Source organism: Labrus mixtus, chromosome 14, assembly GCF_963584025.1.
Source record: "Labrus mixtus chromosome 14, fLabMix1.1, whole genome shotgun sequence".
NCBI classification, from domain to species: domain Eukaryota; kingdom Metazoa; phylum Chordata; class Actinopteri; order Labriformes; family Labridae; genus Labrus; species Labrus mixtus.
Genome location: NC_083625.1, coordinates 17,688,135 through 17,701,795, shown reverse-complemented (window position 1 = coordinate 17,701,795; position 13,661 = coordinate 17,688,135). Strand labels below are relative to the sequence as shown.

The following is a 13,661-nucleotide window of genomic DNA, read 5'->3' as shown; positions in this document are numbered from 1 at the left end:
TAATTTCAGTCTGTTTGATTACCATCCATGAACTCTTCATTGTAGCTTTAATGTCAGTTATAATTACAGTACGTACATCAGACTCTCTTGTGACCATGGTTTAAGGCCAGAGTTGATACTAATAGGGGCCTCGTTTCTGACCACTATGATTGAAAATAACAAATGAAATGTTTATTAATAGTGTTCAAAATGTTAATTTTAACATGTATTTGGTTCAAATGTCCACGAAGGTGGATCATTTTACTTGGACTGACACACAAGATATTTTCACATGGCTACCTGTTTCCCGTGATAGTGCTGTGGTTGTGTGTCTTGGTGAGCAGAAACACTAGAAACTACAAAAGTGGCATTAAGCATTAAGGTGCTTCAGATTAAAATAAGTCTCTGCTATTTTATTCATGGAGTGAGGGTAACACGGCACCTTCACACTTCCTCAGTTTGATTGAAATAATTGTGTGAGTCAAGCATTAAATGGCCAGCGTACAGTAATGAGATTTCCTATTTTTCCTGATCATCAAATCACATCTGTAATGCTATCTGATGAGCTAACAAACCACATCATCCAAGAGTGTTTTCATACTGGTTTCCAATTGCCATCTTTTAATATCTGATATTGCCGATTAGTACAAGTTTTGGAACGAGAATGACAGAAACAACATCTATCGTGATAAATCTCTGAGACAGAAGCAGGTTTAAATATAATCACTGAAAGGAACAGAATGAGTGCTTCAAGTTTGATCTCATGGTTTAACCATGGAAACAACCTGTTCAGCTTACCAACACGACCCTTCCTTTTAAATATTAGTACTGAGAGGCAAAAGAAAAAAATCTCCCTTTACTATAAATCTTTGCTGATTCCCACAATTTAAATGCAAATTGCATTGCAATTTTGAAAAAAAATAAAAGCGCCTGAAAAACTAGGCCTTTTTGGTTTGGAATAATCAGAAACTCTGTGAAAAGCTGAAGTCTAATCAGAGAGAGGCGTTTAGGCTGCAGGCGGGGTTTTTTGGCAGCCACTTTAGAGTGCCCTGAACACATCCTTTTACCTTTTCTTGGATCTCCTGCTTCTCCTTTGTGGCCTCTTCCAGCTGGGCCTGCAGGTCACTGATCTGGCTCAAGTCCCTGGCAGACTAGTTCACACACAGAAAAAACACACACAATCACACAAAGTAAAAAAAAAACATAGAACAAATGGTATATTTGAGGGTTTTCTAAGAGACTGGAGGTGTAAATGGTGATGTATGCTTTAATTTCCTGTAAATTATATCCCTTCTAATGTACATGGTTAATGAAAATAATATGTCCTTGCCAAAGAATTTGTCACGTGATCTGCTGTCGAACAGATTGCATCTCTCTGATTGCAAAGCACACACTGTGTTTAGAGGGGGATATGTCCTCCAAACCTCAAAGCCACTCTGCTTACACATGCAGAGAAGAATAGAATGTAACATTAATGTTCAATATGGTATACTACAATGTTTTCAACAGTTAAACAAACAGGAATAATCAAAGGCACTACAACACTTTCAGGTTCTGTGTCATGGTCTGTTTTACTTCTTCTATCGTGCCAATTAATTACTGTTTCACTGAGGTGTAAGGCACGTTGAGTTACCTGGGCAACTGCAGCTTTATGCTTCTTCATCAGCTCATTCATGTCCTCCTGATCCTCCTCCATACGAGACTGCAGGTCGTTCTTCTCTCTCTGCAGGCGGCTGACCTGCTCCTCCAGCTGAGGTACACAGTGAGAAGGACACACAGCACTGAATGACAGGATTTTTATTCATGAGCTATTGAATATGATAAATGGTCATTAGCTGGCGAAGCCGTAGCAGCCCTGGAATCTCATCTAATGGCGGTGAAACACAATCTGGACGGGGTTCTGGCTGCGGGATGAGACCAATTGGAGATAATCAATTGGCTCATTTAGGCGAGAAAAAGTGCAGCCAGTGCAGCATACTGGTGGTGTCCTATTAAGAGTTCATCCTCTGTGCTCAGAGGGGGGAAGGCCCAGGCCCTCAATATGCATTCTCTAATCTGAGACATTTACAAGACTTTCCCTTGCCATAAATGCAGCAATTAACAAGCACAGCACGGGGACACAGTGATGTGTGTGTTGTCCCCAGAGACACAAACACCGTCAGTGTGGAGTCTGAAATGCAGTACTCTCATGAGACAGCCATTAATGAGCAGACGACAAAGCTTATTTATCCATTAGAGCAAAATGCTAAAATCAGATTTGTGCCAAAGGGCATTTATTAATTTATTATGGCTCGATGATGTGTGCATATTTATGCATTTTAGAGTGCTAATTTGATAGGAAAAAACTCTCATTTAATTAAAGAAAAGAAGAAAAAAAGAAGCAAAGTAAATATTTACTCAAACAGTTTCACTATTTATCAAGAAAATCAGCTTCTGCATTGAGATGAAAAAGGGAGGTATATTTCATTATGCATAAATGTACTCCATTAAACACACGATTGATGATGAAACCACACAAAAAAGTATTGTATTAGCAACGTATGGAGAACTAATTAGCTTTCAAACCTGCTCACAAGAGTCATTGTAACCATTTTAGTGAAGTTCCACTCTTCACTTCGTACACTGCACCCTCAGGACACACGACTAACAGATGTCAGAACTCACCGACAGCTTAGTTTTGGCCACGTCCTCCATTTGGATATGCAAGTCCTCTATTTCAACCTCCATGCTCTTTCGAGCCTTTACTGCAGCGGCACAGGTGAACTCTGACTCCTCCAACTGTGAGAAGCAGGAGGATGGAAAAGTAACCAGAGAGGAGGTTAGGGACAAATGTTAGTAAGCCAAAATCAAGAATGTATCATATTTTTGAGGAGGAATACAGATTTGTTCACTTTTTCATCATTTTTATTCTCAAAATGTGTTTTTTTGTTTTTTTATTCTGTATCACAAGGTGTCATCCATCCATTTGTACCGTACTTGATTTTTGAGCTGGGCGATCTCTCTCTTACTGGGGGCGTTGCTCTTAAGGTGGTCCAGCATGATCTGTGCATCCGCCAGAAGGACTTTGGTTCTCTTCAGGTCCTTCTTCAGCCTCTTCTCTGTCTCCACATCCCTTTGGCCAACCTGGTTGATGAGAAAACACACCTTTCCAGCCAGTATTTTCAATTTCCCCATCTTCTTTTGAAAAACCAACAGCAGCACCTCTCGAGACTCAAAGACAGTTTCTTTTCAATCAAAAGAAGTGGCACACTTATCGTGACTGCACTGACAGAGACCAGGGGCAGAGTGATGGATGTACCTGGTCCTGGGTGCAGAGCAGTTTGGACTCCAGCTCTCTCCTTTCACGCAACACTTTCTGCTTGTCTTCATACTCCTCCTCCAGCTGCACCTCCATCTGTTTCAGCTGCAGGACATGAGAACAGAGTGTCAGGATGCACAAACAGATGATGGGTGATAAACAAAGGCAGACAAAACACACCGTCGACCATCCTGTTAGACACGCTGCTCACACACACGTCACAGACACACAGATCCCCCTGAGCAGATCTGCCAGCCAACAGATACATCAACATGCCTTTCAAACTAAAAAGTAACATTGTATCAAATTCAATTGTTTTACTTTTGAAGGGATAGTTCGTTTTGGTTTTTTTTAAAGTTGGGTTATATAAGATACTTCTTCAGTATTTCGTTTATTATCCACAGAAGACGGGGTCGGTCTGACCCTTGTTTTGAGAAGCTGGATAGATAAACTAGTTTTTATGTAACACTGTTGACAGAGTTTGGATCAAAGCATATTTTCCCTGGCCTGAAAAAGTCCCTCAGACATCATTTTAAGTGCACACTATATTTTCGAATACTTTCACCATTTTAACTTGACGTCAGACAAACCTTTCTAATGGCACTACCATTATTTTAACCAAACAATGTCTGTATTTGTAAGCATCTAACCAGGAGCACTGTCATCTACTGTAAGTAATAAACCCACAGTTGATATGCAACTTAAAATATCAAAATATCTGATATCTGAGGAATAATTACTTTTGAATAGAAACAACTGCAAACTAATTTTTTTAGGTTGAACGTTAAAAATATAATCATTTGATGTAATGAATTGTACAGTATACAACCAGACGTTCCCGAGCCTTTAAGTGTAACTGTAAAAGATTCAAGCTCTCTTTCCTTCCAACATCAGTCACACTGCTGAACAACAGCTAACCCCTGTTGAACCAGTCCATGCACAACTTTTTGAATGTCTTTCAGAGTCATTTCAGCCTTTAGACTTTTAATTCATATTTACTATGTTTTTATTGTTATGTCTCTAAGCATGATTTGATGTGACTGGTAAATGAACTTGAGCTAGTATAGTGCTTATCTCGTCTTCTGACAACTCAAATCTTCCCATTCACACACTTATGGCAGAGGTTGCTATGTAAAGTTTCAGTCAGTACATCAGACATGTAGCTACAGGAGCTGGGGATCGAACCCCCAACCTTATGGTGTCTAGACGACCAACTCGACTAACTGAGCTGCCGATGTGTTCTAACGGTTGTTGTCTTGGGTTATCTTTGTTTATTGTAAGTTGCACAGGCAGTATGTGCTTTCTCTGCCCTTTTTCTGATGACTACAGCATTCTTTTAAATGACATACTCTAAATCAAACAATAATTTCAAATAATCAATTCAAGATATTTAAGTTCAGCTTTAAAAGAATATGTACAGGTAATCAACTTTGTCACACATTTAAGAATGCATGTGTGTGTGTCTTAGTGCTGCCTCAACCAGGCCTGATGAACCTTGTATTCATGGTAGAGACCTATTGGATAAATAGGTAATAGTAAGACTGAGCAGCACCAACCTTCTTACTGCAGGACCGCCTAATCTCTTCCACTTCTTCATCCTTGCTCTCAATCTCTTTAGAGTGGTTCTGCCGCTGCCTCTCCATCTCCATCTCGAGCCGCAGCTTAGCCTGAGTACACGTAGAGGACATGCATATAAAAACCATGAAATGTATACACAAGCACAGAATTTGAATAGCCAGAAACTTAAAAAATTAGCAAGATCATGTTTGTTTTCTTCCTAATTGACATCTGAATATCTGCCAATATCTGAAAATGAGACACAAACCATTGTTGAATCATTTATTGTATTATTAGATGTATTATTGGTTAACTTAGGAAAATAAATGTCCTAGTTTTGAAACACTTAAAAGCATCACTCTAGCAGCTTTTCACTCCTATTTTTCTAAATTAATACGAAATATAGCATCAGCACCACATGTTCTTTACCTGTTCCAGCATCTGGATGGTTCCAGCCTGTTCATCAAGCTCCTCCTCCTGGTCTTTCACCTTGGCCTCCAGGTCGCGGAGCTGCTTCTTGATCTTGGCCAGTGAGGCTTCATCCTTAGACTCCTGGGACGACAGATCCTGTAGCTCTGCCTCCAGCTGTTGCACCTTCATATTCACGGCAGACAATTCACTGTCCTTGTCCTGCGGGCAAAAAAAAAAAAAGACAAAGTAGAGCTCACATCTGGACGAGCCCTGTTGTGTCAAGACAGAGCAAAGAAAGCAGACAAGTAGTCCCTGAGAAAGGACATCAGAGCGCATGTTAAATAAGTAGTGTAAAGTAGCTTACTTGAAGCTGCTGGCGGAGGTTAAAGATCTCCCCGGTCATCATGTCTTTCTCTCGAGCCAGCTTCTCCCTCTGGCTCCTTTCTCTTTGTACCTCAGCCTGAGCCTGGTTCTGCTCCAGGTCAACTCTGGAACACACACACACACAGATACACACACAGTTCAGGACAATCACAAAGTTGGTTACATAAGGCTAAAGTTCCATTGGGATAAAGAGTAAGTAAACTACTGCTACCTTGCATCAACATGAAGGCTATATGAGATATCATTGACTAAAAAGGTACATGATTCAACCAGCTTTATTAATTGTATATAAAATTTTAACCTTAATTCTGTTAATTTGTATATTTTTGGTTTATAAATTCATCCACAACACGGAGCCCGACATCACTTCAGCACTTTTTCCATTTTTAACATCTGTTTTTATCCCTTTCCATTAGCCATCAATTTACTATTCTGTAGTAATAATGTGCAAAATGTTTTCTTCAATTGTCTCGGGCAGAAACACTTATGGTTAGTGAACTTAACAGCTAAGTGTTTCATGCTGTCAGCTCGCTGTAATTCCCTGTTTTTCTCTCTGAAGCGCAGCTGAAAATAATTTCACCCACAGAGCATCTTCAATTAGCCACAGGGGAGAGATCACATTCTGCCACGGCGATAGCTTCTTGAGTGCTTAAAGTCGGAGTCATTTTCTCAGCTAATGCAATTCCACAGATTACAGAACATCTCGGTCACTGTTCAAATGAAAGAAAACATGGGTGCTCTTCTAGATGGGTCTGAGTGTGTGTAAGCCACGCCTTCTGAGGAGAAATGGGCAGTATGTTCTCTGTCATGTTTCTTTATGGGAGAGGTGTAGACTGAACGATAGAAAGAATCACAGACAAGACAAAGGAACTGACTTCCTCTGCTTCTTCTCCAGATCGTGGTTGCGGCTCTGTAGGCCCTCTAGGTGCAGCTTGGTGTCCTGCAGCTCTGCCGTCAGTTTCTGGCACTTCTTCTTCAGCTGCTGCACAGAGCGCTGCACATCCTCATTATCTGTTTGCAAATCAGCCATCTGCAGCATGCACACACACACATACACAAATTTGTATTATATTTTCAATGCAGCTTATTGCATCACACTGTTACAAAGTGGCCACAGGCGTGTGATTATCACATGTTGAAATCAAACGTTGTAAAAAACAAAAGATTCTTGCCCTTCTCTCCAGATGTCTTTTGCTCTGCTGCTCTGTCTCCAGCTTGTCATCAAATTCCTGCTGGAGTTTCTTTTTTGTAAAGTCCATTTCACGAATGGCTCGGTTGTATTTTATCCGCCACTCGCCTCCTGGAGAAAAGACAAACAACTCAGAAAATGTCCGAGTGACATTTGCAAGTCTCCCGCCTCTAAGGACAGCATAGCAGGGGTGTACAGCCAGAAAGGCTCAAAAGCTCAGACATGATGGATGCTGTGGATTAAGGAGTGCACTGCACTGGCTTCGATGGTTATCACATTTAAGAACCGAAATAATACAATCTTTCAGGAAATAAAACTTCTTTCATCAAATCCCGACCGCATGAGGTCAAAAAACATGACAGGAAACGACAAAGAAGCCTCCGCGTCTCAGCTCTAATCTTGGATAAACCTATAGTAAGAATTCCGAGCACACCACAATAGTAGTTAGAGAAGGACATGTCTAAGTGGCACTTTCCACAGTTCTTAGCCGACCCTAATTCTGGAGCTGTCAAGGGCTATCAGAAGTATAACAGCAGCCAGGCAGACATTCAGGTTCAGGTTCATTTCCAAGCCTTATCATTTTAGAGGCTGTCCATTTCTCCTTCACATACCAACACCGGCTCCTCGATCAGTGCTGCTCATTAGCATATATATAGCATAATGACAACTTGCAGGGCCACCGGCTCTGATCCCAACGATTATTTTCTCATTCATCTCAGAATTCTGATATGCTCTGTAATGGGTTGCCTGCTGAGCTGGGTTGAAGGGGAGTAGGGACACAGTTTTTTTTTTTAACTCTCACGGACAATATGCCCTCATCAGGAGGTCTCTCTCTCAGCAGGTGGGGACCAATTGGCAACAGGCATTAGTTGTATGCCTAGGAGCGAACATCATAATCCCCTAGCGGTACATCCTTAACTTGGAAAAAAATACTTAATAGCATTATGCAAGATGTGACCAAGTCTCACTGCCATGTCTCCTACTGGAGCGGTTGAACAAAGCTAAAAATTCCCACAGCTACAATTAGTGTAGGGAGATTTTTTCAGACTGTGCACATAATGCTGGTATGAATGAACCGTTCAGGAAATTATGGCCAGTAGGCAGGCCTGGACAAGAAGCGTCCCAATCAAGAACAATTCATTAGGGAATTGAAAACAAATGTTTAAAAAATATGGATGGCCAAGAGTCAAATCCTCAAAGTTTGTTTCCTTCATATTGAGGGTATAGAAATGAAAACTTAGTTGGGTTTAGAGCTCAACTAACCAGAGTCCTCATCATCATCATCCATCTCCCCATTGATTTCAGATGTTTTCATGAGCCGAGCCTCAATCACTTCCATCTCCTGGGATTCTAGTTGCTTCTTCATGACATCAAACTTAGCCTGAAACACACATATTAGCACGTCAATCAAAAAAAGAGCTTGTCAGAATCAGCACTGTCTTAATATTATGTAGTAGCAAACTCTATTTATATCAATAGGGGTATGTGCCTGAAGGTCCTTCATGTCCTTCTCCAGGCGGAGTCTCTCTGAAGTCTCTGTCTCCAACAGCTGAGACGCTGACTCACTCGTGCTTCTCTCATCAGTCAGTTCTGCCGACAAGTCTGCAATCTGGACATAAAGAGAAAAGTGTGAGAATATTTAACTAAAACAGAAGAGTGTAACTTGCACTGTCACAGGCGAAGAGACCCACCCTGCTCTCCAATCGATCAGTGTTCAGTCTCAGCTCATTTCGCTCTTTCTCCACCCTCTCCAGCTTCAATTTCTGCTGCTGGATTTCCTCCTGGAGCACAGAAAATAGCTTCACAGGTTACATTTTATATTACAGGTAAAAATGCGTTCCATTAAGTAGTACATGAACCAAACACACAACAATAAACAAGTGCGATGCCTCAGTCCATCAGCGTGGAATCTTTAAGTAGGGGTGTATCAGACAGAAAAAGCAGCTCACGTCTTTGCCTCGCATCTGCTCCTCGGTCAGCTGGACCTTTATGAGGGGCTGGACAGTTGTGAAGAGCTTCCACCATGGCCAACCCTTCACGCCGCGGTTCTTGTTGATGTTTTTCTGGATGCATCGGATGGCTAGATCCTGAATCTAATGATTCAAAGACACAAAGAACAGGTCACCAACAAGAAGCAGTATTGGAACTTCAGTGTTTGTTGTCATTTACACTCCCAGAAGCATAGATTCAAACTAAGGTAGTGTAATACCAGCATAGTTCTTATGGTTCCTATGTCGTAAATTGTTTTCTTAATACAATATTGCTCCAACAATAAGACAACATATGATATTTATTGTAATTTAGCCGTAGTTCCTGTACATAGTGTTAAATACAAGTGGCAACCTCTTGTGTTGAAAATGGAGCATACTGTAGGTAGAAGTGCAAATAAATGCGGTTTATTGGGTGTCCACTTGAGGCTGACTGCCAAAGTCAAGGAATGCTCATTAAGTCCTATATAGCTCATTTTTAAATTCATGTCAATATTAAGTATATTAGCCATAGAAGATGCTGATCAGCATGGCCCCTTTATTGAGACACAGGCCGGAGTGCCAACATGAAAGCTAGGCTATACATCGCTGCAGACAGGTATACCAGGTAATTTAGCTGTAAGAAAAAACCCAGTCAAATTACCACTATGGGGTAAATGTAGACTATATGGAGAAAATTCTCAGCCCTTTTCTTTTCCACAATATATTTACTTGATTAAAAAGCACAATGTGTCCACTGTTGAAGAGGAAAACTGAGCTAGAATGACAAATGTTAGCCATTACTGTACTGTGTCAGCGGGATAATCTTTAAACATTTGTTGCTTAAAATGATCGCAAACTTGGATTCAGTATGATCAAAATTCAGAATATAACTATCAACACTATACACCCTAACAGCTGATCAGTGCACTGCAGGCGGAGGAATACGAATGTTGTGCTAAGGCTAAGGGTTATGCATCATTTTGCATAATTTAGAAAGAGGTTGAGCATTATAGCTGTTTGTTAGGCTTAAGGCCTCTTAATTTCCACCTCTTTCCTGTTTCTAGATTGATCGAAAGTTAGCTGTAGATAGCATCAACACCAATGGATGACATCCGTGAGACTTTGCTCATGTTTGATACAGCCTTTGGTCAAATACAGCATTTCAAAGTAGATTTTGAGTGTAAATACAAAGCATATTGCAAAGTTATGGCAGGTCGCTTATGTCCAGAGGACCATAAGAATATGCCAAGAATTAAGCACAATTGTAATTACTCAGTGGAATACATACTTTATAAAACTAATTTACTGCTACCATATCATCCTGGGCCCTGATGAACAATATTTGAAAAACATTTCCCTCTTCATTCTTGTGTTATATTGTCTGTGTTTGGGCTAGCAGCGATCCCAGGACTTGCCAGCCTCCTCCAGAGAGTTTCTGCAGAGTGTGTTCCAAGGCTGGAAGCTAATTTTTGATTAATTAAATCAAACATGTTGGCAGCTAATTCCAAGTATTACACATTTTCCATGCTGCTTATGCATGAGGCTCTCTAGCAGCAGCAGCAGCAGCAGATTATGGGCAAACCCAATTAGAGCAACACAATTCTCAGCATCAGGTACATATCGCCCTGAAGGTACTCTCTATGACCAATTAGGATTTGTCACACAGTGAAAGCCTTAACACAGAGCAAAATGCAGCAAATCTCTGACAGGAGATTTAAGCGGGTCTCACTTGTCATATTTAGTCAAAAATGAATAGAAAACAAACAAAAGATTATACCACATGAGCGCCGTGGAAAAGCCGTTTGGTATTCATATCACATCAAAAGGGTGTGACAGCTGTGAGGCAGTGTGATGTGAATTAGGATAGTGAGCCAACATTGAGACAAAAATGTGCTTTTGAATTCTCCTCCTCAATATTCTACATTTACAGTATCTAGATGTGCTTTCAGTGTATGCGCAAATAAGTACTGTAATATAAAGCCGTGTTCACATATACACTCCTGAGATTTTAAGAGAATTTCAGGAGCACTGAGATGAGAATATTTGCCTTGTATCAATGCTACGAGTAGTTCAACAGAATCACAATATCAACAAAAGTGCAGAATGTTAGGTTTTATTGTATTTCAACATAGCACAATGAGTCACCTCTTGGAAAAGATAATAGATATCATTCAGAAGCCCCTGTATGTTTAAGAAACATCCAACCTTTCTGTGGGAAATTTTGCAAAGAAGAGATTTGTCAGAATGATTAGGTAAGAGTTTTGCTTATATATGCTCCTTTACACGGATTCAAATGCAAAAAGACAAAATAAAATAACGTGTTTCTGATTCCTAAAGGACAAAACACTCAATGCCCTGAGCGCCTGCTGAGACAATATAACATACTTTGAAAATGTCATGTTGTCCCCTGGAGGAAACAGATGAAGGAGGGAAAAAAACATGTGGTTTTGTCATTTAATGTCACATGGGCTTGGCCCAGTTTACAAGGTTAACATGCCAGGTAATATTAATCAAGGGAACTCGTGACTTTCTACAACACCCATATGCATCAACCAGGAAGTGCCTAAAGCTTCACTCACCAGAACTCATCAGGAATGTTTACTGAGGCAAATTATCATCTGGTGTACAGTACTTGGTATGAAAGGATACTCCGATCAGAGCAAGAGGCAATAAAGCCCAATCACTTTTCACAAAAACAGGGTAACAGCGAGGGTGCAATTGGCTGTTATTATATGATGATTATTCTCAAATTGAACAGCAGCGCACTCTGTAAATCTTCCACATGGAGAGATGGGTAGATGAAAGTCACTTAATAATCCACCACAGCCCTGCGTTTTGTTCCATTACTCCGGGGTCGACAAACTGAATCAGGAGTTACATCAAAAAGAATGAGATTCAAGAGGAGAAAGATGCCCTTCAGATATTAATTGCACGATGCGAAAGTACTGTACAGCATATACTGGACGTATAAACGAGTAGAAGAGCAAAAAAGTCCAGCATACTTCGGTTACTAGAGCATGGCTTCTTCAGCATCACCTCAAACTTTTGATTTCTCTACGTCTCAATCTCACACTTGACTGCAGATAGCAGCCTCACAATTCACAAAGTCAGATTGATATTTTTCTAGAGTTATACGAATACCAAACTTCTCAGGCTTTATATGATCAGTGAAGTATTTCCATTATCTGAAAGACTCAGGTTCAACAATGTGTTATTGGAGAATATCAAAGCAGTGAAACACATGCACCAAGATGCACAGCCCCACACGGCATTAGAATGGGCCGGGTACTGTGCTTTAAAGAATTAGAGACAGAATGTTCAGTTTTACTTGTTGTTCAAATAAGTTTATCTGGTTAGCTAGGTTTGCAGCCTGGAAAAAAAGAAAAATGCTAGCCTTGTTCTGTGGGCAACAATATGTACTGACAAACAGTTATAGGGAGCCTTTACGCACGAGGATGCACGTTTTTTTGCCCCCACAGAGAGGAAGCTTTGTTCTAAACATTGACATTACATTTATAAAACAGGTCCTTCAGCTTAGGGTGCAGAGTGCAGCTCCGCGCAGAGCAAAGGTGCAAAACAAGAGCAAACAGTGCAGAACAGATTGCAGTTGCTATATCTGTGCAATTCATGGACGTCATCTATTCTTATTAGATCTGGTCCTATGTCATGTTCAAATTTGAAAAGGGGTGCTATGGCTATTCCTCGGCACCAACAGCAGATTTTGTTACAAGTGGACAGGAGCTACTAATCCCATTCTTTGTTCTCTGTTTGAGCTAAACTAAGCTAGCCTGCTGCTTTTGGCAGCTTTGTGTTACCACACAGACACTGAGATCAATCTTCATCTTGCTGTAAAAGTATGGAAAACCAGTCCCTGACATCTGATTACATAAAAAACTTAAGACGGTAAAACCGTTAATAAGCCGCTAAACTAGATTATCCTATAACCCTGACCCGCTTTAGCTGTCATCACATTTACTGTTTAATAACATGTTACAGCCAAGCCTGCCAAACTAAATTCAGATAAAGAGCAATAATGTTACAGGATAACATGTGCATTAAGTCTTATCTTTCTATTATGGATACATTTACAGGAAACAGGGGGCATAGGGGGGCAGTGGAACAGAAATACCTTTATGCTAATGGTTTTTATAATTGCATGGTTGCCTGGCAATTGTGAATGGTTACTCACTGTTGATTTCCTTTAATTTCTTGCACATTATGAAACATCAGCCTGCTCTACTCTGTTAATAATGCCGTTTTGAACTTAATACTGGCCCTGCTGCTTCCTCATTTGAACCCAAATCCATTACTTAAACTCTTACTGCAGAAAAACTGTAATAACTGAGAGGAGCTGGAAGTCCATCCAGGTATCCAAAAAGGTCATATTAATATTGTAAAAATGGCCATTTAATTATCTCACAGGCATCTTGTGCAAATACAGAAGTTGTCTCCTCACGAACAGCTTGTCATTTGTGAAGGAGAGCAGCCATGTTGATTCTGTTTCTGCTGTTTCATCACTAGCCAGCTGAAGTGAAACATTCACTTTGATAGTAATCACTTAGATAGAGAGTGGGAGCAACCACGGGGCTCTATACATCACAAGAGGACATGTATGAGGTCAAGAGAGATGGACCTATCACATGCTGGGAGAAAAATGGAAGATAGGTGGTATATAGCTGATGGGCGTGTAAGTCAGCAGCATGTCTGATGAAGGCTGCGTTAAAGGTGGAACAGTTTGACAAAACAGACGTGCCGCTATCAAATATCAACCCTGTGGGAGCTGATTGGATGGATAAGAGTTAAAAAGGAGAGAGGGTGAGGGTGATAGATTAGGAGAACACATTGATAATTAATTAAAGATTTACTGCAGAGC

At 40.5% G+C, this 13,661-nt stretch overlaps 1 protein-coding gene across 2 annotated transcripts in view; it reads right to left on the bottom strand.

The window, feature by feature from the left end:
- LOC132988288 (unconventional myosin-XVIIIa-like) overlaps positions 1-13,661 on the bottom strand; it is a 67,617-nt gene that overhangs the window by 14,247 nt on the left and 39,709 nt on the right. For both annotated transcript variants that reach the window (XM_061055598.1, XM_061055597.1), the window contains 14 exons: positions 8,768-8,911; positions 8,510-8,599; positions 8,308-8,427; positions 8,082-8,199; positions 6,802-6,929; positions 6,505-6,659; positions 5,610-5,733; positions 5,264-5,464; positions 4,834-4,944; positions 3,278-3,382; positions 2,956-3,102; positions 2,644-2,757; positions 1,613-1,729; positions 1,047-1,130 (listed from right to left, as the gene is read on the bottom strand). In XM_061055598.1, coding sequence (XP_060911581.1) covers positions 1,047-1,130; positions 1,613-1,729; positions 2,644-2,757; positions 2,956-3,102; positions 3,278-3,382; positions 4,834-4,944; positions 5,264-5,464; positions 5,610-5,733; positions 6,505-6,659; positions 6,802-6,929; positions 8,082-8,199; positions 8,308-8,427; positions 8,510-8,599; positions 8,768-8,911 — 1,758 coding nt within the window. The remainder of the gene's footprint in view (positions 1-1,046; positions 1,131-1,612; positions 1,730-2,643; positions 2,758-2,955; positions 3,103-3,277; positions 3,383-4,833; positions 4,945-5,263; positions 5,465-5,609; positions 5,734-6,504; positions 6,660-6,801; positions 6,930-8,081; positions 8,200-8,307; positions 8,428-8,509; positions 8,600-8,767; positions 8,912-13,661) is intronic.